The 23,780-nt window shown below is 41.4% G+C and overlaps 1 protein-coding gene and 1 non-coding gene across 2 annotated transcripts in view; one reads left to right on the forward strand and one right to left on the reverse strand.

The window, feature by feature from the left end:
* The window catches only part of LOC112043956 (hemocytin), an 86,081-nt gene that overhangs the window by 32,977 nt on the left and 29,324 nt on the right, over positions 1 to 23,780 (reverse strand). The window contains exons 26-46 of the mRNA XM_052881462.1: positions 21,509 to 21,639; positions 20,125 to 20,245; positions 18,467 to 18,613; positions 17,597 to 17,846; positions 17,153 to 17,281; positions 16,698 to 16,921; positions 15,890 to 16,039; positions 15,070 to 15,259; positions 14,695 to 14,772; positions 14,147 to 14,380; positions 12,832 to 12,876; positions 12,366 to 12,398; positions 11,246 to 11,364; positions 10,711 to 10,842; positions 9,100 to 9,494; positions 8,609 to 8,730; positions 7,526 to 7,719; positions 5,759 to 5,977; positions 4,759 to 4,917; positions 3,246 to 3,534; positions 2,590 to 2,752 (exon numbers count right to left, since the gene is read on the reverse strand). Coding sequence (XP_052737422.1) covers positions 2,590 to 2,752; positions 3,246 to 3,534; positions 4,759 to 4,917; positions 5,759 to 5,977; positions 7,526 to 7,719; positions 8,609 to 8,730; positions 9,100 to 9,494; positions 10,711 to 10,842; positions 11,246 to 11,364; positions 12,366 to 12,398; positions 12,832 to 12,876; positions 14,147 to 14,380; positions 14,695 to 14,772; positions 15,070 to 15,259; positions 15,890 to 16,039; positions 16,698 to 16,921; positions 17,153 to 17,281; positions 17,597 to 17,846; positions 18,467 to 18,613; positions 20,125 to 20,245; positions 21,509 to 21,639 — 3,524 coding nt within the window. The remainder of the gene's footprint in view (positions 1 to 2,589; positions 2,753 to 3,245; positions 3,535 to 4,758; positions 4,918 to 5,758; positions 5,978 to 7,525; positions 7,720 to 8,608; positions 8,731 to 9,099; positions 9,495 to 10,710; positions 10,843 to 11,245; positions 11,365 to 12,365; positions 12,399 to 12,831; positions 12,877 to 14,146; positions 14,381 to 14,694; positions 14,773 to 15,069; positions 15,260 to 15,889; positions 16,040 to 16,697; positions 16,922 to 17,152; positions 17,282 to 17,596; positions 17,847 to 18,466; positions 18,614 to 20,124; positions 20,246 to 21,508; positions 21,640 to 23,780) is intronic.
* Trnaa-agc (transfer RNA alanine (anticodon AGC)) lies at positions 22,849 to 22,921 on the forward strand. The gene has a single exon. It is a non-coding gene; the product is annotated as a tRNA-Ala (tRNA).

Genomic DNA, 23,780 nt, shown 5'->3' on the forward strand with positions numbered 1-23,780 from the left:
TCTGGCACGGGAAGGGCTTGAGCTTGTCCCACGTCAGTGCTGGAGTCGTTACTGCTACATATATTTGTGATTGTTACTTACGCAATGAACCCAACGAGGCAGTGGCACTGGTCGCCCGGCGAGCAGTCGCAGCCGCTGTAGTCGCAAAGTGCCTCCTGCACGCCGGGACACATCTGGCACGGGAAGGGCTTGAGCTTGTCCCACGTCAGTGCTGGAGTCGTTACTGCTACATATATTTGTGATTGTTACTTACGCAATGAACCCAACGAGGCAGTGGCACTGGTCGCCCGGCGAGCAGTCGCAGCCGCTGTAGTCGCAAAGTACCTCCTGCACGCCGGGACACATCTGGCACGGGAAGGGCTTGAGCTTGTCCCACGTCAGTGCTGGAGTCGTTACTGCTACATATGTTTGTGATTGTTACTTACGCAATGAACCCGACGAGGCAGGGGCACTGGTCGCGCGGCGAGCAGTCGTCGCCGTCGAAGTAGCGGTCGCCTTCGCAGTCGCACAGTGCCTCCTGCACGCCGGGACACATCTGGCACGGGAAGGGCTTGAGCTTGTCCCACGTCAGTGCTGGAGTCGTTACTGCTACATATATTTGTGATTGTTACTTACGCAATGAACCCAACGAGGCAGTGGCACTGGTCGCCCGGCGAGCAGTCGCAGCCGCTGTAGTCGCAAAGTGCCTCCTGCACGCCGGGACACATCTGGCACGGGAAGGGCTTGAGCTTGTCCCACGTCAGTGCTGGAGTCGTTACTGCTACATATATTTGTGATTGTTACTTACGCAATGAACCCAACGAGGCAGTGGCACTGGTCGCCCGGCGAGCAGTCGCAGCCGCTGTAGTCGCAAAGTGCCTCCTGCACGCCGGGACACATCTGGCACGGGAAGGGCTTGAGCTTGTCCCACGTCAGTGCTGGAGTCGTTACTGCTACATATGTTTGTGACTGTTACTTACGCAATGAACCCGACGAGGCAGGGGCACTGGTCGCGCGACGAGCAGTCGTCGCCGTCGAAGTAGCGGTCGCCGTCGCAGTCGCACAGTGCCTTCTGTACGCCGGGACACATCTGGCACGGGAAGGGCTTGAGCTTGTCGTCAGTGTTGGAGTCGTTACTGATACATATGTTTGTGACTGTTACTTACGCAATGAACCCGACGAGGCAGGGGCACTGGTCGCGCGGCGAGCAGTCGTCGCCGTCGAAGTAGCGGTCGCCTTCGCAGTCGCACAGTGCCTCCTGCACGCCGGGACACATCTGGCACGGGAAGGGCTTGAGCTTGTCCCACGTCAGTGCTGGAGTCGTTACTGCTACATATGTTTGTGATTGTTACTTACGCAATGAACCCGACGAGGCAGGGGCACTGGTCGCGCGGCGAGCAGTCGTCGCCGTCGAAGTAGCGGTCGCCTTCGCAGTCGCACAGTGCCTCCTGCACGCCGGGACACATCTGGCACGGGAAGGGCTTGAGCTTGTCCCACGTCAGTGCTGGAGTCGTTACTGCTACATATATTTGTGATTGTTACTTACGCAATGAACCCAACGAGGCAGTGGCACTGGTCGCCCGGCGAGCAGTCGCAGCCGCTGTAGTCGCAAAGTGCCTCCTGCACGCCGGGACACATCTGGCACGGGAAGGGCTTGAGCTTGTCCCACGTCAGTGCTGGAGTCGTTACTGCTACATATATTTGTGATTGTTACTTACGCAATGAACCCAACGAGGCAGTGGCACTGGTCGCCCGGCGAGCAGTCGCAGCCGCTCTAGTCGCAAAGTGCCTCCTGCACGCCGGGACACATCTGGCACGGGAAGGGCTTGAGCTTGTCCCACGTCAGTGCTGGAGTCGTTACTGCTACATATATTTGTGATTGTTACTTACGCAATGAACCCAACGAGGCAGTGGCACTGGTCGCCCGGCGAGCAGTCGCAGCCGCTGTAGTCACAAAGTGCCTCCTGCACGCCGGGACACATCTGGCACGGGAAGGGCTTGAGCTTGTCCCACGTCAGTGCTGGAGTCGTTACTGCTACATATGTTTGTGATTATTACTTACGCAATGAACCCGACGAGGCAGGGGCACTGGTCGCGCGGCGAGCAGTCGTCGCCGACGAAGTAGCGGTCGCCTTCGCAGTCGCACAGTGCCTCCTGCACGCCGGGACACATCTGGCACGGGAAGGGCTTGAGCTTGTCCCACGTCAGTGCTGGAGTCGTTACTGCTACATATATTTGTGATTGTTACTTACGCAATGAACCCAACGAGGCAGTGGCACTGGTCGCCCGGCGAGCAGTCGCAGCCGCTGTAGTCGCAAAGTGCCTCCTGCACGCCGGGACACATCTGGCACGGGAAGGGCTTGAGCTTGTCCCACGTCAGTGCTGGAGTCGTTACTGCTACATATGTTTGTGACTGTTACTTACGCAATGAACCCGACGAGGCAGGGGCACTGGTCGCGCGACGAGCAGTCGTCGCCGTCGAAGTAGCGGTCGCCGTCGCAGTCGCACAGTGCCTCCTGTACGCCGGGACACATCTGGCACGGGAAGGGCTTGAGCTTGTCGTCAGTGCTGGAGTCGTTACTGATACATATGTTTGTGACTGTTACTTACGCAATGAACCCGACGAGGCAGGGGCACTGGTCGCGCGGCGAGCAGTCGTCGCCGTCGAAGTAGCGGTCGCCTTCGCAGTCGCACAGTGCCTCCTGCACACCGGGACACATCTGGCACGGGAAGGGCTTGGGCTTGTCGGACGTCGGTGGCGGAGGCGTTGTTGCTACAAAAGAATACGCAGTTATTAATGATAGGTACACACACAGAATACACAGTTATTAATTTATTTGTCACTGCAAAACTATGATCAACATTTCACCAAGAGAAGAAACTACCCAAAAATATGTCCTAAACTTTGTTACATATTTTCAAAACATCGACATTGATTAAGCACGCTATACTATGCGATCGTCTATGAAAGTCACAAATGTCAAAAGACACTTGAGTACCATGACTTGTTTAGGTCACTTATTGAACGTTTTACTAATACTACTGAAATTTTAAGCATCTTATACATTCATAAATTTAATATAACCAAAAGGTAAGACATAAGGAATTTACACCACATACAGGCTTTATACCTAAGTCTTCTATTGCAATTCTTCTTCATGTATTATCTCGAATTGTGTAAAATTTTGCATTCATCCGTTCGCGCAATTTTCGTAAAAACAGACTGAAATTTCGCTTCACGTATAAACATATAAGATCACACTTACGATAAGGCTCGAAACACCCAATAGGCTCCACTCTCATCTCGATATTGTCCTTCCACTTGACGGGCAGTATCTTGAGGTACTGCGCGTGTATCGGCGGCCTAAACTCGTTGAGGACCACGCTGTCTGTGTCAAAGTTAGCGGGGAACAATGTAGGGTTTCCGGAACTGTCGACCACCGGGTTGAAAGTCTTGAGGTCGCAAGTATACATCACTTTATACGCGGTGACTCGACCCTTCTGCCCTCCCTTCGTCTTGATGCCGGTTATGTTGCGCGGAGATGTGAAGTTGAACTGGAGGTGAGAAATTATGACATTTAACGCGTTTTGGATACTCCAAAATTTGCCTTAACCCGAGTTAATATTGATGACATTAGCGATGTACTCAAAATTATGCATCTTGTTATGGATCATATCCTGTACAATGTACAATCATATCCTGTACAATGTACATATTGTCGACCGGAGTCGGAGTTGAAATATATCTGCTATTGGTCGATATTTGTCTTTTTTTCGTCTCGAGAAAATTGCACATCTTAGGCCAACTGGAAACAACATTGCAACATTGTACAATAACTCTTGAAAGTTTCCATCGAAAACTGTTGTTTTAAACGTGACAATTTTTTATACAGGGTGATTCGGTCTTTAGTGCGGATATTTTTTTTCGTGGTTCTGTATCATTAATAGAATATAAATATACAAACAGTTCGATACATTTTATGTAATTTTTTTTTTTAATTTATGTCTCTAAAATAACAAAATAATGTACATATTATTACTAAACAAGATATATTCAGCTTAAAAGTGATCTGGTGACGTCCTTTAGGTATCAAACGAAAATAAAATAAACGCACAATAGGGTGACCCTAAAATTCTGTTCAAAAGTAAATAACTTTAGCTAACGATAATTTTGTTATTTTTGAGTTAAAAAAAAAAAGAAAAAATACGTGATCATTAAATTTTGTTTATGTACAAAATATAAAAATATCCGCACTAAAAAAAATTTCTTCCTGTATACTAAACAGTTAAGTCATGTGAATTTGTCGGTTTATGCTGCTTTGCATAAAGGCCTGATGATTAAGAAACCTCACTGCGTTATGCAATTTGTCTATTAAAATGTCCCAAAATACAGCAAAATGAAAACGTCATATAATTTTGCCCTGCCTCAATATTCAGTATCAAAAATCACATCATTAGTTTTGATTCTGTTGACCTTGAAATTCAAATTAGCGCAAAATAAAATTTAACCCATAGGTAGATCCAGAGTTCGGCTGATGAAAGTAGAGACTGAATTCACCCAAAAAATTTAAAAAATATCAGAGGGCGTTCCCATAATTATAGTGCAAATATTTGAATAACTCAGTTTGATACTTGCAATTTAATGTTTAGGTAGTAATGTTTTCACACATGAACGTTTTTATCAAACATTTTGTTTTATTTGCCGGGTGATTTCAGTCCCTACTTTAAGTACCCAAAATTCTACAAAATAGTTTTGAATTTCTTTATCTAGGTACTTACCATGACCCATTCCCCTGGCGTGCTGTAGAGAGGCCTCCAACCGCTTTCTGACTCAAGCTTCAACGACGGCCGAGCGTCGAAGTTGGAGCTCACTTCGATCATTTCGATCGGGAGATCGCCGCCGAAGCCCAAGGGTTCCGTACATATCATTCGTTCCGGCTGGAAAAAAATATTTATAATTTTTTCAACACCACTTCAATAACTTTTTATGTAGCATTTTATGACATACAGCGTTCAAGTTAACAAGTTAAGTTCTCGAGGCTTTTTGAATTTATATAAATGTTAGAATATGCACCCATGTGCCAGAATCTCATTTAAAGATTCACCATAAAATACTGTATCTGAAGACAGTACAATGTTTTTTTTTCATTCTCAACAAGTTAGCTTTTGACTACTGATGGTAAGTGATGATGCAATCTAAGATGGATGCGGGATAACTTGCAGCATTTCCTCTGTACTAATAAGACGCAATGGGCATAATGACTAGGCTTAAATATATTGATTTTTATGATACATTCGGGTAAATAAGGTCAATGTTAACTAAGTTATACATAAAAAGATTGTCTGGATATTTGCAAAATAAATAAGATTATAAAATTTCAAAATCCATTAAATTTTTTTTATCGTAATTAGATGAAAATTCATACAGTTTTATCTTCCTTACATTAAATGTGATATTTTTTAATATGTGAACTATACACATAAATGCACAAATAACAAAGATATTACTATTAGTAATTATGTTTAAACGCCCATACAAATCTAACAATCATTATGTACCTACGATGTCATTAGTTCGTACCATTTTGTATGGGGCGTTTTTCAGGGATCCGTGGCAGCGCCGCAAATCTGACCCTTTAAATCCCTGTAGCTTCGAAAGTAATGATCGCAGATACTGTTACTTATACAAAATAGCTTAACTATTAGCATACTCTTAATTTATCAGTCATCATCCCTATTTAAAGCTATTTCCACTAAAACGAATGTAGTGTTTGCTTACCGTAACAGGTGGTGCTACAGTAGTGGTGGTGGTACTAGTGGTGGTACTGGTGGTAGTTGTGGAGGTGGTGGTGGAGACTTCCTCGCAGCCGATCAGCTCGAAGCGGACGCTGATCTCGTTGTGCCAGGTGAGGGGCTTGATGCGCACGAACTTCGCCTCCACCGGCGGCTCGATCATTTGCTTCATCGGTGTAGCTTTGTCTATTGGACCTCGGAATATCTAGAACAAGATACATCTACCAATATACCATAGATATGGAATTTTTTTGAGCTACTTGAGCTTGACATCAAACGCTGTTGGTTTATAGGGTTGTAGCGCATTTGAGTGCCTATTCGTTTATGTATTAAAAACTATAGCTTGGCAACTTCGTTCGTAACACTCCCGAGGTTGCGCGCGGGCCGGGGGGCGTGTAGCGATGAATGAAAAACCCACGACTGATGCACATCACTTCCTCGCATGCACGATTTCACACCCACGCAGTCTTTCCCCCTGTCGCCCGCATATCATGGGAGTATCATCAAAGAACTTGGCAGACTATAGCAGCTTTCTTCGCCCTTAGAGTTTCTTAATCCGGCCATGTTGCAAAATCCGTTCTTAGCTGACGTCTACTAACAAAAATCTACCTCCCTCGCAAATTTATTGGGCTAGATAAAGATGCGAGAGATACTCTCTAAGGGCATCTTCTGTCAAAATCGGTCCTCGACCTAGAGGAGCATTTGAACAGAGTTTGTGAGTTAAATCTATCAGACCAGACCCTGTTACCTTGTATGTCTTGTGATTCATCAACAGTATGCAACTCAATACGTAAAATAACGTGAATTCTTAGTATTATTGGTAATACCGAGGTATAATTATTTCACAGATATGGAAATTATCACACAGTCTAAATGAATTAAAATCAAATAGAATTTATATGCATGTTTTTTGATAGAGATTCCTCTGAATAGTTTTTGGGCTCAGCCCATTTAGAAGCTCAAATTTGTTTGCGGAATTATTACAACAGAGTTGTAATGCAGCAACAAAAGAATCAAGTGTTTTTAGTGACACAAAATTTAAATAACCTAAAATTTGCCATGTCCTAACCTGTGACTGAGAACTATTAACGTTTGCGAAATCTAAAGAAAGTTAAAAGAAGAACCATTGATTTCACAAACAGCTCTATGATAGATTTATTTATTTATTCATTTAAGTTAAATTTCCACATGTCATAAATAAAATTTCATAATTATTACAAATGGAACCTGTGTGGGTGATGTGTGTTGTTGTGTGTTGAGATCATGCCGAGCTGTCTCATGATCATCATCATATCAGCCGTAGAACGTCCACTACAGGAAAAAGGCCTTTTGTAGGGACATCACGATTTTGAGCCGCCTTTATCCAGCGAAACCCTGCGACTCGCTTGTTGTCGTCAGTCCACCTGGTGGGGGGTCGACCAACACTGCGCTTTCTAGTACGGGGTCACCATTCCAGAACTTCAGCTTCACGAGTCGTTGAGCTATGTCGGAACTTTGTTCTTCTGCGGATCTCGTCATAGAGCTGTTTAAGTCTGTCTGAAATCTATACTAATATTATAAAGCTGAGAAGTTTGTTAGTTTGTTTGATTGAAGGCGCTAAGCTCAGGAACTATTGGTCCTGAAAAATTCTTTCAGTGTTAGATAGCCCATTTATCAAGGTAGGCTATAGGCTATAAATATATATTATTATTCCTACAGGAACGGGAATCACGTGGGTAAAACCGCGCGGAGTCAGCTAGTTAAGTATACCAACCTTAGGATTTCCATCGGGAGTGTTGACAGTGGAGAAGACGTTGCCATCGTCACCATACATCAGCTCGTAGCTCTCGACATACGCGTCAAAAATCGGGCTGCCTTGCATTTGCACACCGTACAGCGGTTCTTTACGGGGCAGTTCCACTTGGATGTACGGGTTTTTATCACCCTCTGCAGGGTTCCAGGAGCCAGCTGCAATTTAAATTGTATTTTAGCATATTTTTTCCAATATACCCTTGTATATGCTGTGAAGATGCAATAATATGATCTGATGATAGAGCTCGAAGGTGGATAGGAAAACTTAAACTCTGCCAGAAATCGTGTGGTTAAGGTTGACTTAAGTTAAGGCATCGACGTGAACACCCAAACACTCTTGCTTAATTCTAGAGCATTTATGTAACAGTCCGCGGAAAACCCTACTACCTACTACCCTACCCTACTCTCACTCTATAGCTACCCTACCATACAGGGAAAGAGTAGGGACTCAAAGAGTCGGTATTTTTTGAGATATTTCATCCCACCGAAGTCCGATCGTTTTGATCTTGGTGTTGAACTGTGGCGCTCGCCGGCCCACGTCTAACGCGCCCCCAAACTCGGCAATCGCCCCAGCGGTTCCCGAGATATTCGTCAAAAACCTTACCTACTCCTACCCTACCCTACCCCTACCCTACCACGCGACGGCGACAGAATCTTAAAAAATGGAGTAACTTCTGCCGTTTTCCCAACATTTCCCTTCACTGCTCTGCTCCTATTGATCGTAACGTGATGAAAAGTATACTATAACCTAGGAGTACGAATATTAATTATGCCAAGTTTTGTTAAAATCCGTCGAGTAGTTTTTGTTTCTATAACGAACATACAGACAGACAGAGAGATAGACAGACAGACAAACAGACAAAAATTTTACTGATTGCATTTTTGCCACCAGTATCATCACTAATCACCCTCTGATAGTTATTGTGGAAATATATTTTATGTACAGAATTTACCTCTCTGCAGATTTATTATAGGTATAGATTTTCGTACATTTCCTAGCCTTATATAGAATATTGGGGAGACTTGTAAATAAAAAGTAGCTAACCATTACTAGAAGCGCGTCCATTCAGCTCGGCGTACTGCGGCTCGAACAGCGGGCTCGCGACCGAGCTCGCAGAAAAGGATTCCTTGGGCAGATGTTCCCCCTCCCATAATAAATTCTTGTACCTTAAGGAATCGAATGTAAATATCAATTGTTTTCAAATAAATAATTGAATATAATGAAAGAATTTCTTTGCTTGCCGTTAGACAGACAGACAGGCAAATATTTAAATAAACTTTGTTTTTATTGTAAATAAGTTTATGCACTTGAAAAAAAAACAGTTTGAAGCCACAGACACACACTCAATTTTCACTTTTTTTTAACTTTAATTTTAAGTTTTCGACTATTATTACCGTTAGATTAAATTAAATTATGACATAATCCTGACCTTTCAAAAGTGCTTGTAAACAAAGCAAATTGATATAAATGAATTTTGTTTTTTTTTTATTTATTTATATGTATATGTTGATAAGATTTTGGCTAAGTACACTTACATGGAAGGGTTGCATTCCGGTGGTGGTGACACTGTGGTAGGTAAAATAATTATAGTTGATTCGGACTCCGATCTAGGCTCCGGGCGCAATGTCGTCGGCGTCGTAGGCGTTGTAGGCGTCGTAGGCGTCGTAGGAGTTGTAGTGAATGGCCCATGAGTTGTGAAAGGTGTTGTAGAAGATTGAGTTGTAGGTGGCGTTGCATTTAGTGCAGGAATGTAAGTTGTGGTAACTTTTTCAACGACCGTAGGTAGGGTAGTGATTTCCGTGATTTTGATTTGTGATTTCGGTGAGCCGGTGATGGGTTTGTCAGTGGTGATGCACGCACTGGTGTCGCAGTGTAAAGCGTTGTCTAGACATTGGCATATCTTGCAGTCTGAGGTAACCACGGCACCGGGCTGAAATGATTATATGGTTATCATTTCGCAAAAATACAGTAATAAATAAAAACATTAAGCAATCAATAATCCAAACTTAGCATGCAAAGGCGGCTTTATTGCTATAAGTAATTTCTACCAGGCATCCCCTAAATTGATTATATATTGAACCCAGGAATAATCTTATATTCCGTACAATAGAATGACGAATAAAATATATAAATTCAATTTATAATAAATTACCCAGGAATCTATACTAATATTATAAAGCTGAAGAGTTTGTTTGTTTGTATGATTGAACGCGTTAATCTCACCATTTGTCCGATTTGAAAAATTCTTTCAGTGTTAGAAAGCCCATTTATTGAGGAAGGCTATATGCTATATATTATCCCCATATTCTTACGGGAACGGGAACCACGCGGGTGAAACCGCGCGGCATCAGCTAGTTGATTATAAAAAAGCAAAAATGCAAAGCTCTGTCTGTACTAAATAAAATAGCAAAAATAATATTATATAAGACATTGACGTATTTTATGAGATATGATTAACGTACAAAACATTCAAAATATCTGACAGATCAAAATATCGATTTATCTCTATCTATCTAGGCCATGTGGCACGTCAATTCTCTTTCTACAAACGCTAACGCTTTGAAACTTAAAAAATGTGATGGGAATGACATTCACTATAGACAGGTCACGTGATCGACCGGAAGTTGTCGATCGGATGTGTCGTTCCATACATTTTGATAGTTTTGTAGCGTTAGCGGTTTGTAGATAGAGATTCGACGTGACCCTGATCTAATGGAATGTGATTCGAATTAGATCGTCAGGGTATTAGATTGGTTAATTAGGGAAGTAGATGTAGTTTATCATCATCATCTCCCTACCCTTATCCCACTTAAGTGGGGTCGGAAAAATATGTCAATCTTTTCTATTCGTCTCTATTACTCGTCAACTCATCATCCACTCCTTTTACACACATGTCCTCTTTCACACAATCCAACCATCTCTTCTTTGGCCTTCCTCTCCTCTTATGACCTTCTACTTGCACATTCAACATTTTTCTAGTAATATGACTTTCCTCTCTACGCATTACATGCCCATACCAAGTTAACCTTCTACTCCTCAATTTTTCTGTCACTGGTGCCACCTTCAGACTTTCTCTTATATACTCATTCAAGTAGTAAGTTAGTTTATCATAGTTCGAATTAGTTTTATTACTACGTTTACGTTACCTTTAGAAGTTTTCCGTCATATTCGCAAGTGCAGTCCTTGATTGGCACGCAAGTCTTGTTGTCGCGCCACAACGAGCCGAAGTCGCATTTGATGTTGGCCACGGATTCGTGCACGCAACCGCCCACGCATTCCTGTTTATTATAAAAAGAACTTGTGAGTAAAAACGAATGGATGATAAATAAAAGAAACCGGACAAGTGCGAGTTGAACTCGCGTGACGAGGGATCTGAACGATGTTCTACTATCATGTTTTTGGAATCTGGCATAAATTTCTTATCATAAAATATCTGGGCTCATTTTTGACCTGTGCCTTTCATTCGGAGGGCGTAGGTTTGAATCCGGTCGCAGGTCCTCTCACCAGCTAGACCTAAACCAATTAAGAAAACCTCAATCGGCCCAGCTGGTGATCGAACCCGCCCCAGCTGGAGGGGAAGAACCTCCGCCTAGTAAATCCACCGCGCATACCATTGTGCCACGAAGTCCGCCAAACTGAGCCTTATACCGTACCTGTCCAGGTAAGCACCTTATACCGTACCTGTCCAGGTAAGCATTGGCCGACAATCTGCAACTCCTGCTGGAAGTGGTCGCAGAGCTTGTCACACGGGAACGCGCAGCTCTTGTACACGTGCCCGGGGAGACATGGTGATGGGGTTCCTGGAATCCAGAGGGATTTATATAGAACCTCAATGACTCCACGGTGGCCAGGTCAACAAACCTAATAACCAGGCAGACCAGACAGTTTCGCCGGACATTCGGGTAAAAAGGCCGGAAAGACACCCTACATTAGAATTTTTTGACTCAGTATTATTAGGTACGACAAAAAAAATATGTAAAATCAAGCTTTTTTTGTGATAAAAATATTACCACCATAAACTCCTGGAAAAAATTTCAACAAAAGCCTGACAGTATGACGCCGCTTGCTTTGGCCGGACACGCAATCAAAAAGCCTAACTATGTCCAGCTTTATCCGGAAACCTGGCAACGCTAATTCCACGGTTAAGGGCTGAAATCCGAGAGGACTTGGGCTAGAACCCCGCATGTTGAACTATCGTGCCCACTTTTGTACAAACTTCAAGCAATAATTTAAATTAGGTATATACATTTTTTTGTTTCCACATAAAAGGACGATAACTGCAAAAAATCGGTCGCATATATTCTTTGTATAGAAGTTAGAAAGTCATACAAGTGCGTCCACTGATCAGCATCGTACGGATCACACGAAACTTACCGTAAAATTTAAAATCCGTTTGATACGATGCGTCCGACACTTATGATGCGGATATGTGGACGAATATCCATACTAATATTGTAAATGCGAAGTATTTCTGTCTGTCTGTTACATTTTCTAGACTAAATCACTGAACCGATATGGATGAAATTTGGTATAGAGATAAAATTGGATCTTGGAGCAGAACATAGGCTACTTTTTATCCCGGATAAAATTTATAAGAAGATGACGCGAACGGTGTCGCGGGCAACTGTTAGTCTATAAAAAACGATCATTTGTAGTAGCGAGCAACTGTCTGTCAAACACTTTTCTATATCTTAAAACACTTTAAAGCTTCTTATCCTAACAACCTTCTTAAATTAGACAAACAACACAACTAAATGAATTTGATTATTTTTAATTTATTTATTTCCTAAATGTAACTTACCCGGAGTGGTGGATGTACCGGTAGAAGGAATTTCTGTAGAAAGATAAAAATCTATTATGATTACTAATGTCAATAAACAATTAAAAAACAAGTTATGGTTAAAGCCACAAATAATTTCGTAACATAATACGAAACTAATAAGAAAAATAATGTTGTGATGATCTATGGTTCCGAGACATGGTCTATATGGGCCTCATGAGTCACTCAGCGGGCGATGGAATAAGCTATGCTCGGTGTATATCTGCGTGTTCGAATCAGAAAGATTAGCCCGCAGAAGAACCAAAGTCACCAACACAGCTAGCAACGAGTCGACCTCCCATTAAGCGAGTCGCAGGGATTCGCTGGATGCAGGCGGCTCAGTATCGTGATGTTTGTAAGTCCCTACAAAAAGCTTATGTCCTGTAGTGAACGTCCATCGGCTGATATGCTTATATGATGATGATGAGGATACGAAAAAAATACGAACCCTCACGTTCCTCTTCCCCAGGCGGGATTGGCACCAACGTTGTTTCTAAATGAACAAAAGAAAGTTTTTAAAAGCAGATGCCACGGTAATGAAGAACTACGCGGGTGAAGCACCGCAATTTTATTTGTAGTTTTCATTCTTGTGGGAATACGGGATAAAACAGAGCATGAATTTTGCTCATAAAATGAATTTTGATTGATTATTTGTAAAGAATACAACCGATTTGGAAGGCAGGTTATGCTGAGAAGAGCCCACAAGAAACTCAAAAGTTGCTCTTTCCAAAAATCCATCAACCGATATTCGGCTCACTGCTAAGCTGTCTGCTCTCAGAATGATAGGGGTAAGTTCCACCACGCTAGCCCAATGCGGATTGGGAGACTTCACACACGCAAAAAAAAAATCAAAATCAAAAATCATTTATTTCAAGTAGGCTCAGTTTACAAGCACTTTTGACACGTCAGTTGACTATTTGTAAAGATTCTACCACCGGTTCGGAAGGCAGGTTCTGCTGAGAAGATACCGGCAAGAAACTCAACAGTTGCTCTTTTGAAAAAGTCATACAGTATTATAATTTACAATTAATAACAATTACTGTTTACATTTCTTATAGTTTTACTTTCTGTGTGAAGGTGGAAGCTGATCCAACGACCTCCAAGCATCTTTATTATTAAGGAACTCATCAATGTTGTAGTACCCTCGACTAAGTAAATGTTTTTTAACACATTGCTTAAAGCTATGCATTGGCAGGTCCATCACAGTCTTGGGGATCTTATTATAGAAGAGTACACCCAAACCTACAAAAGATTTTTTTACTCTTTGGAGACGATATGCAGAAATAACTAACTTATGCCCGTGTCTAGTAAAACGTGGGTTTAAATCTCCTTTTCGTTTGTACAAATTAATATTTTGTCTTACATATACTATACTGTTATATATATATTGACAGGCTACTGTTAGTATACCTATTTCTTGAAACTTTTGACGAAGGGACTCGCGTGATTTTAATTGATATATTGCTCGAATTGCTCTTTTTTGAACAATGTTAACGCATAATTATAATTAAGAAATTTCTTTGGTATGCAGGTTTCCTCACGACGTTTTTCGTTCACCGTTTGAGACACGTGATATTTAATTTCTTCGCAATCCGCGCAACTGAAAAGTTGGAGGTCAGAGGTATAACCTCTGCCTCTGATTCCAGAGGGTGACCTCCATTCCTCCATTGGTGATTATACAGTACATATCAACTGGGCTATCACGGCTCTCATACATAATTATAATTCCTTGTTGACTACGGAACCCTACAAAGATAACTTGCCAGTAGTGGTGGTTGAGGTGGTGACCTCCCCGCACTCCGGTCTGACGGCAATGACGGAGGTCGACCAGTCGCAGACCATCGCGACAGGGTTGTACATGAGGCCGTCGCTGCAGTTCTTGAGCACCGTGTGGAGCTTGGTCGGGTTGAGCAAGTCGGGCGTGCACTCGTAGAACTGACCGCAGTTGGTCGGGTGGGGGTAGTTCGGGTGGGTTGAGTCCAGGCATTGGAAGGGTACTGTTTAAAAATAATTATTTATTAATTAAGGGTACTAATAGATAGAATAGGGTTTAAATACTTTTATAAATGTTCCATATTGCCCCCCAAAAGTGATCAGCCCCCTTAGCCAAGTGGCACGTCGATTATCTTTCTACAAGCGTTAACGCTTCGAAAACTAGAAAAATGTATGGGAATGACAGATCTTGATCACGTGACCTGTCGATAGCAAATGTCATTCCCATACATCTTTCTAGTTTAGAATTTAATTTTATTATTAGAATTTTCGTCTTGTGAAGAATTTCAATGGCATATTCAAGTAAAATGACATATACCTTCCGGCGACGTTGTTGTTGGGGTCGTTGTCGTCGTTGTTGTCGTCGTGGTCGTCGGCAACGTTGCAGGAGTTGTTTCTGTTAATATAAAGAACTCTTCATCGACTTAATAGACACAATAATTTTTTGACTGTTTGTCTGTTGGTCCGAGGTAATCTCTGGAACGATTGAGCCGATTTTAATGCGACTTTCTTCTGGAACATAAAGGTTATTGCAAGACATTGCAATTTTTTATCCCGGTATCTCTCCAGGATCGGGAATGGTTCCCGCGTGTGAAAAATTTAATTTCACGTGGACGAATTCGCGAGCGTCCGCTAGGTACTTCTAATAGTGACTGACTAATAAAAATAATGAGAGAGTAAAATATTACGTTACCTCCCTCGCAACGACAGAGCACACGTATCTCGAAGTCCAGGCAAGTTTTCTCGGCTTCCCTGCACACGAGCCCCTTCTCCAGACTGCACTCGACGTTGAGCCCCGTCTCCTTGGGGGTCTTGTGTCCTTCCACCGTGCGGCACTCGATGTCCGTCACGTTTTCCTTCTCGCACATTGGCGAGCCAACTGTCTACAAAGTTAAACGAGATTTTCTTATAAACTATTTTTAGCAGAAGCGTCAAAAGTGGATTTAAAAATTAAAAAACCAATATTGAACAACGGTCAGGACGGTCAATCAAACTGTAACCAAAATAAGACCCTAGAATGGCAGAGAATGACCTTGAGTGGAGTCGGGTTTAGGGCGCCCTTGACTGTTAACAAACACTCCTCTTTTCCACTAACCTGCCCTGTATCAAAATTAGTTAGAGGGACCCAATACAAATAAAGGGTAAATATTTCTCACAAAAGAAAAAAAAATGCTTGCCGAAAATAAATATGACAGCGACCCGGGAAAAGGGTTATTTGGTTCTGAAATGAAACTTTTGGCAGTTTATTGTTTTTTTCAGTAAAGCAGAATAAGTGAGATTGTGTATAATATGTCACTATTTTTTGCTTTGTATTCCTGAAGCCCCGTATCATTTACGGCTTCGGTAGCTACGCCCCTGGATCTAACGCACTTCTAATTTTAATCTAACCTATGTGTATACTTTAAGAAAGGTTCTTTGTCAAACTTGCTGTGAGAAATTTCCGTGATTTCCGAAGTTCTTCAAACTTATTGTGGGAGAAGGCTGTGATTTATGTGATTGGAGGATTATCTCACCAGTTCAGTTATCTGCGGCAGAGGCTCCTTGTCGACAGAGGCGCCGGTGGCGTCGATGTAGGGCTCGCCGCGGCTCAGCCACTCCGTCCAGCCTGCCGCGCAAGACAGCGGCCGATCGTGCGGCGTCGTCTCCGGGACTGAGGTCGTGTCCTGGAAAACAGTTGAAACTGTATGTCTGCATGTATTATGTCTAATGCATTATGCCTTTCTGACTGAGAGTTCCATTTGTGGTGCTGTAGGCATGGAGTCAGTGTTAAAAAAATCAGCGAATTATTTCACCGCGGCTAGTTATTAGACTAGAACTTTTTTCGGATATGCAGCAAGTCTTCTGGCAGCCAAGCAAAAAAAAGCCAAAAGCAGGCCTGGCGCACTACGCGTTTTAGCAAAAACGCACAAGTACATGGTCGGACCCCTGTAAAGGGGTCAATTTAGTTGGTAGGTATTTAGTAGTTGGTGTCGTTCAGGCGCGCTTTGCACACGCGCCGCGATGTGCCCGTTGAATCGAATATACAAAATGAAGGCAAAAAATATTTAATTTGAATTTCAAAATAATCCGTATATAAGATTAGTTTAATAAAACATAAACAGTATACTAGAAATGAATGAGTATATTACAAATGCGAAAGTACTTAAGTCTGTCTCTTTGACTGTTATTTATCTAAAAACCACCTTCCTGCAAAATTTCATCTTTTTACGTGAAGCGGTCTTCAAGATTCCATGAGTAAAGACTTTTGCTTTCGATTTAGATAAATTAATTATTTCGTGGACAATATCGCAAGCGTTTGATAGTCATAAATTATACGCTTACGGCGTGAGTAGCACAGGGCTGGCCAGTGCATATCCTCTCGTTGTGCGAGCATCGGCAGCTGTGGCACGCGTCCTCTTCGATGATTCCTCCCTCCGGTATCTCCCTCCCGTCCGCGAGGATCATGCAGGGAGGAATGCAATTGGCGCGCGGGACGCACTCCGTCAGCGAACTGTTGGAGAACACCGTTCCACTCGGACAATCTTTTGTCTTGTTTCTCTTGCAGCCTGAAAGTTATGAATTCAACTTTAATCGTATGGCTACTGGTACCTACACTTGTTGCATGCAATCTGTGTAATAAGTACTCAAACTGTAAATTGTCGAGCTAATCAAAAATAAAATATCGGTAAAAACTCAGTTTAATTTTATGCAATTAAATTTTTGGTTGTGTGTGACTTATGCTTCTATAACATCAACTAATTTGTAATAATCAACCAAACAAAATTAACTCTTGATACCTTCAACACAAGTTTCCTTTTCGCACGCGGCCTTGATCTGTGTGTATTCGAGCCGGTTGTCACACGTCTCGGGCGGACACGGCGATATGCACTCGTTGTAGTTCGAACATTCCTCGTCGCATTGCATCGCTGGAATACATAAAAAACCAATTAGCCTTTATCTTCTGAAGGTTAAAAAAAAACCGTCAATAGCGCGGTGCACGCGCCACGAACTCGCCGGGCGGCACCTCCGAGTGGCACATTGTCGCAGTACTCACGCCACGTCTCCTGCGTCCTCCACTTGAAGGTGACGCCGCGCGCGACGCACGCGTGCGCGTAGGCGGCGAGCGCGGCGCACGCGCACTCGCAGTCGGCGCCCGAGTCGCAGGCGCACGCGTCCGCCTCGCAGCGCGTCACGAACTCGCCGGGCGGCACCCCCGAGTGGCACATTGTCGCAGTACTCACGGCACGTCTCCTGCGTCCTCCACTTGAAGGTGACGCCGCGCGCGACGCACGCGTGCGCGTAGGCGGCGAGCGCGGCGCACGCGCACTCGCAGTCGGCGCCCGAGTCGCAGGCGCACGCGTCCGCCTCGCAGCGCGCCACGAACTCGCCGGGCGGCACCTCCGAGTGGCACAGCGAGAACGGGTAGCGTTTCATTGCGCCGCACGTCAACGACGCCCACTCCTTGCGGTTGGGACGCTCCACGCAGTGGTTCTTGTAAAAGACAAATCAAGTCAAAAATTCACTCAAAGAATGTATAAAATACGATTTATAATAATCGGAATCAAACTAGACAGAGTAGACCTTAGTTTTTGAATCTGCCACTTTAGCACAAATCGGTGTCAGTCAACCGTATTGTCCAGTTCTTTGCTCCTTTTATGTTAAAGGTTAGCGAAGTAAAACTTGTCCCCCTGGGACGGTATCTTTATGGATACTTAGGAATATGGGGGTTTTAGGCATTTATAAAACCACGTCCTTCACACTTCCGTGGTAGGCACAACCTCATTACAGATTAATGCAGATGGTAGTGGTATGTCGCAAACAGTTTACGAACTTGATAGTCCAGATAATTCAGATGAGTTTGAGACCCAAAAACGGAATATAGGATGTACGGAGTGAAACACCTTATAAACTTTTGTTCCTGCACTACCTGTTATTATAACCAAGTTTTTATATGTAGGTATACGTATGATATTATACCAAACTAAATAGGTCTTTATGAAATTTCAAATTTTTTGAAAAAAAAAAAAAACTATTTAAGAAAGTGGAATATTTTAGCGGTTAGGTACAAAAATCTAGATTAATAGCTATTATACTCTTACACAGCAACTTACAGTAACTTCCTGAGGTTTAGGGCAGGTAGACTTCAGTTTCCAGGAGTCGGCGAAGATCAGAGCCGACGTTTCGGACACGCCTCCTCCTGACGGTGTTTGGAAGTCGTCGCGCATGTCGGAGTTGTAGTTGCCGCAGAGACCCTTTACCTGAACATTGTAAAATAAGAATAATATAATCAAATACGTTTATTTCAAGTAAGTCTCTGAAGAATCTGTCTTCAGCGCTTTCTTGGTAGTGTGTTACATATCACCCGTAGAAACAAAAGCATATAGACAAATAGATTGTGGTAGGAAATGTAAATTAGAACTCTCACTGGTCAGATCAAATATCGTTCATATGTTCAATAGGTCAAGCATGCGTCACCAACATGGCTAGTTTAACTTAGGTTAGGTACTTAAGACGTGGATTTTTTTTATCTATACTAATATTATAAAACTGAAGAGTTTGTTTGGTTGAACGCTCTAATCTCAGAAACTACTGGTTCGATTTCAAAAATCATTTCAGTGTTAGATAGCCCATTTATCGAGGAAGGCTATAGGTTATATATTATTACACTAAGACCAATAGGAGCGGAGCACCAATGAAGAATGTTCCTAAATCGGGGGATTTTTTTCTATTGAGAGCTTACACTGCGTGCGCTGCAAAACGGTTAAAGTTATACAAAAATCATGTATGACAGAATTGTTCCCCTTTAAAAATTCTAAAAAAAAGTCCGCGACAGTTCCCGCGGGATTTGCGAAAAACTGAAATCCACGCGGGCGAAGTCGCGGGCGTCCGCTAGAGGAATAATAACGGTCTAATCGAAAAATTAAATAAATTTAATTTTAAATAAATTTTGTACTATTTTTCTTATATGTGATTAACTTAATAATATTTTTCTATTCACAATCATTTCTTTTAAAAATTATTTTTCATTTTCACTTGCTATACCTACTTAATATTGCAACCAACTTTCTTTGTAACTGTATGTGGCCTTATTATTGTTTATTTTATATTTTTTGTACATATTTTGTTAAAACGCTGTTAGTTACAAATAAATAAATAAATAAATAAATAAAACATCCCGCGTCTCGCTTTTCGTCCAATCGCAACGAAAGAGCAAAATTTTCGATTTCACGATTCGGTCGGCATTTGTCCTTCTCTCGTCTCGAGAGATGTCGACGATGCACGCTACGGACCGTACATTTTGAATAAATATTGAGATTACTCGCCAATCGCCATGGAGACGATCATAATCTTCAGTAACAAGGCACCGACTGAAGAAAGAGATATTCTATATCTGCGGAAAGTTGCCAGTTTATCAGTGTTTTATAGGATATATTTTGGAGAGTGTGCTCAGGAGCTATTCGACGTCCTACCACCTTCGCCTTTTTACCATCGCACCGCAAGACATCGGGTGGGTTTTCATCCCTATGTTGTAGATGTCCCTAAGACCCGTACAAAACGCTTTGCGTCTTCTTTTCTCATACGCACGGCTAAGGTTTGGAATACCCTTCCCAAGTTTGTGTTTCCTGAATCTTATAACTTGGGTATCTTCAAAACAAGAGTGAATAGGCCTTCTAGGCAAGCGTGTCCCATCTTAGACTGTATCTAAACTTACCATCAGGTTAGATCATGGTCAAACGCGAAACTATTTGCATTAAAAAAAAATACGAACCCTGTTCTGCCACATGGCGTCGACTCTGACGTAGACGCGCAGGCCGCGGTCCCACTGCACGCTCATGCCGCGCGACAACACGTCCAGGAACACGTAAGCACCCGCCTCGCGGAGCTTTATACTAAAATATGATTATAATTAAATTAAATGAAACAAACTATGATAATCAAGACATCCTCAGACCAATAGGGATGGTGACAGTTTTTTAAATTGTATATAAATTAAGAGTATGCTAATAGTAAAGCAATTTTGTAAAAGGAACGGGGTATCTGCGATCATTACTTTCGGAGCTACAGGGATTTAAAGGGTCAGATTTGCGGCGCTGCCGCGGATCCCTGAAAAACGCCCCATACAAAATGGTACGATCTTATGACGTCGTAGGCAATTAATGATCGTTAGATTTGTATGGGCGTTTAAACAAAACTACTAATATCTTTGTTATTTGTGCGTTTATGTTTATAGTTCATATATTAAAAATGTCACATTTAGTGTAAGAAAGCTAAAACTATATAATTTTCATCTAATTACGATAAAATATTTTTAATAGATTTTGAAATTTTATAATCTCATTTATTTTGCAGATATCCAGACAATCTTTGCTTTTTATGTATAAATTAGTTAACATTGACCTTATTTACCCGAATGTATCATAAAAATCAATATATTCAAACCTAGTCATCATCCCCATTATAGAAGGACCTGTATCGCACTCATAGTCACGAACAAAATTGACTTTAATTTTCTGAGGAAAACGAGCTTAGATTTGGTAAATATCTTTTACTAAACTAGAAGTTTTTGTCCGTTTTTTACACAAAAAGGTATTTTTACGGAGCTCTTTAACCGATGAACACGATTACAACTATTTATCATCGATTCTAAAGAGACAGTTTTTATAATCGCATTAGATCGTTGATCATATACTTTGACAGAAAAGTAATGTCTAGCGAGGCAGGTCCTATACAATAATTGGTCTGGCTTCGTAGGTCCTGAGGTTTACCTGCTGATCTATTCACTTTGGTCTGTTAGCCACTTAATATAATCAATCAAATTAATAAGAACCGCGTTTATTATACATCTTAGCATTCTGTAAAGCCCGTAAAATTAAATAAAACCACAATGTTCACACTGGCTAGTAATTTTGAACGGCAATGAACTATTACTGAATACAAAATCAAGTGAAAATCATGGTAAATTTCAATTACATTTTAACAGTCGGTCGGGGCTTTTTATTATATTAAAAAAAAAATATTGTTTTATATTACATTACGTGACTAATACCATAGTATATACCATATAAACCAAGGTTAGTGAAAAGGCCAGCTGGATTTCAGTGGGCCTAAAATATGATAATGACGGTGAGTTGCGTTTGTGTAAAAGTACCCACTTCTTCAAGTTGGAGGTATCAGGCAAGGGCGCGTTCTTGGTGAGAGCCACGGTCTCCTCGGAGCCGCCGCCGCCGACCCGCAGTGTGACTGACTTTGAGCAGGTTGCACCCGTGGTGCCGCATGGCTCATTCTGTCACATACAAATTATATCAATAAAAATGGATATGTCAAAAAGTAAGTCTATCACCCATTTGGAAAGATGAGCTAGCAAGAAATATTATTTTTAAAATTTTTAATTTCAAACCAATTTTGTAATGACATGTAAAGGAGAATGTCCACCGCCCCATACCACTATAGGGATATGTGTCGCCCTATTATATAGGTTGAATAGAAAGTCCAGTAGAAGTTAAGAAGGAGCGAGAAATTATAGCGATTGGCACGCATTGCATTTTAAGAAATTAAATATCACGTGTCTCAAACGGTTAAGGAAAAACATCGTGAGGGAACCTGTATACCAGAGAATTTTCTTATTTATCTGTTTGTGTGAAGTCTGCCAATCCGCGTTGGGCCAGCGTGGTGGACTATTGGCCTAACCCCTCTCATTCTGAGAGGAGACTCGAGCTCAGCAGTGAGTCGCATATGGGTTGTTATTGATGACGATATAATACATAATATTATATTATACTTAATAAAATAATACGTAGGCATTTTAAAAATGTCATGCCGACATAGTTATTAATAGAGATGGGCCGAGTACTCGGTTGATACTCGGTACTCGGCGTACTCGGCGGATTTTTTGATACTCGTACTCGGCCGAATAACTCGGTCGATGAATGCCGAGTATACCTTGTTTAAGAAAAGCATTATACATATAATTAAAGCCACAGTGTTAATCAAAAAGTATTTATTAGTAATTTAGGAAATCTTTGAAAACCTCAATTAAATTGAAATAAAATTATAATGAAAGATTTAAAAGAGCAACTGTTGAGTTTCCCGTCGCTCTTCTCAACAGGAGATTGCGCCTTCTGAGCTGGTGGTAGAGTCACTACAAATAGTCAAACTTGACGTTTCAAAAGTGCTTGTAAACTAAACCTACTTGAAAAAAACAATTTTGAATTGAATTAATACTTGTTTACGCGCGCGAAATGGGAATTTGATTAAACCGAGTTACTCGGCCGAGTACTCGGTTGAAAAAAAATTTAACCGAGTAAAACTCGGTACTCGTTACTCGGCAAAAGTGTTACTCGGCGCATCTCTAGTTATTAATGAATATTTGGTCAGTGAATGAAAGGTATTTTCGTCACGTACATGCGTCGAGGCAATACGCATACAAAGTAAAAGTATCAAGTAGAAATATACATCATGCTTGTATTGGATTATTTCGTCAATCACTATATCAGGGGGCGTAGCTCAGATGGTAGAGCGCTCGCTTAGCATGCGAGAGGTACCGGGATCGATACCCGGCGCCTCCAAATTCACATTTTTATATTTTGATAATAAATAAATAATAAAAAAAAGAAACAGGACCAAAGAAGTAATTATTGATTTATATACTTAGTACATTTATAAAAATGGGGCCCTAAAGTCGATCGATATCCATCGCATCCAAACCATATTTTTAAAAATATACCTTCTTTATTAAAAAATATATATATATAATATATAATTTCTAGCATACTATGCTAGACGGTATTATATTATCATTATTGTGACTGGTTAATCATTTTAGTAGTAGCTACTAGCTAGGTCTTCCTATCATCCATTAATTTTATCTCCTCAACATATTACATAAAATTTCTCGTGTAATATTAAAAAAAAATAAACGATACAGACCTAAGTCATCAAGTCGTCTTCGATAAACATTACCGAGTTTCAATTAAATATCTTGAGCCCACCAACCCACATTACAGCGGAGTGGTAAGTTTAAGCTCTTTACCCTTTTCTCCTAGAAGTCTTACTGTATAACTTCTAATTTTATAGAATAAGGTTCAAGGCTTAATGCTATTATGAGTACCTATGTAATGTTGCAATCCGTAAGGCGTGAGGGACATTGCTAGCTATAATTTATTAATGCTATATTTTTTTTCTCATTTTTCACACGTTACGTTCATGAGACAACTCAATAATTGCTTTCAGTGTTTAAAATTCACCTAGAATAACGACTTGATTGATCATAATGTAAATACCACATAATAAGTCTACTGGCAGCAGAAAGATTATTAGATTATTAAATCTAAAATAAAGATGTTGTTTTCTTCGGATTAGCTTTTCATTAAATGAAATGAGTCTTCTATTATTATTTATTCTCGTATATCTTAAATCATATTATGT

The sequence above is a fragment of the Bicyclus anynana genome, chromosome 5 (assembly GCF_947172395.1).
Source record: "Bicyclus anynana chromosome 5, ilBicAnyn1.1, whole genome shotgun sequence".
Lineage (NCBI taxonomy): Eukaryota > Metazoa > Arthropoda > Insecta > Lepidoptera > Nymphalidae > Bicyclus > Bicyclus anynana.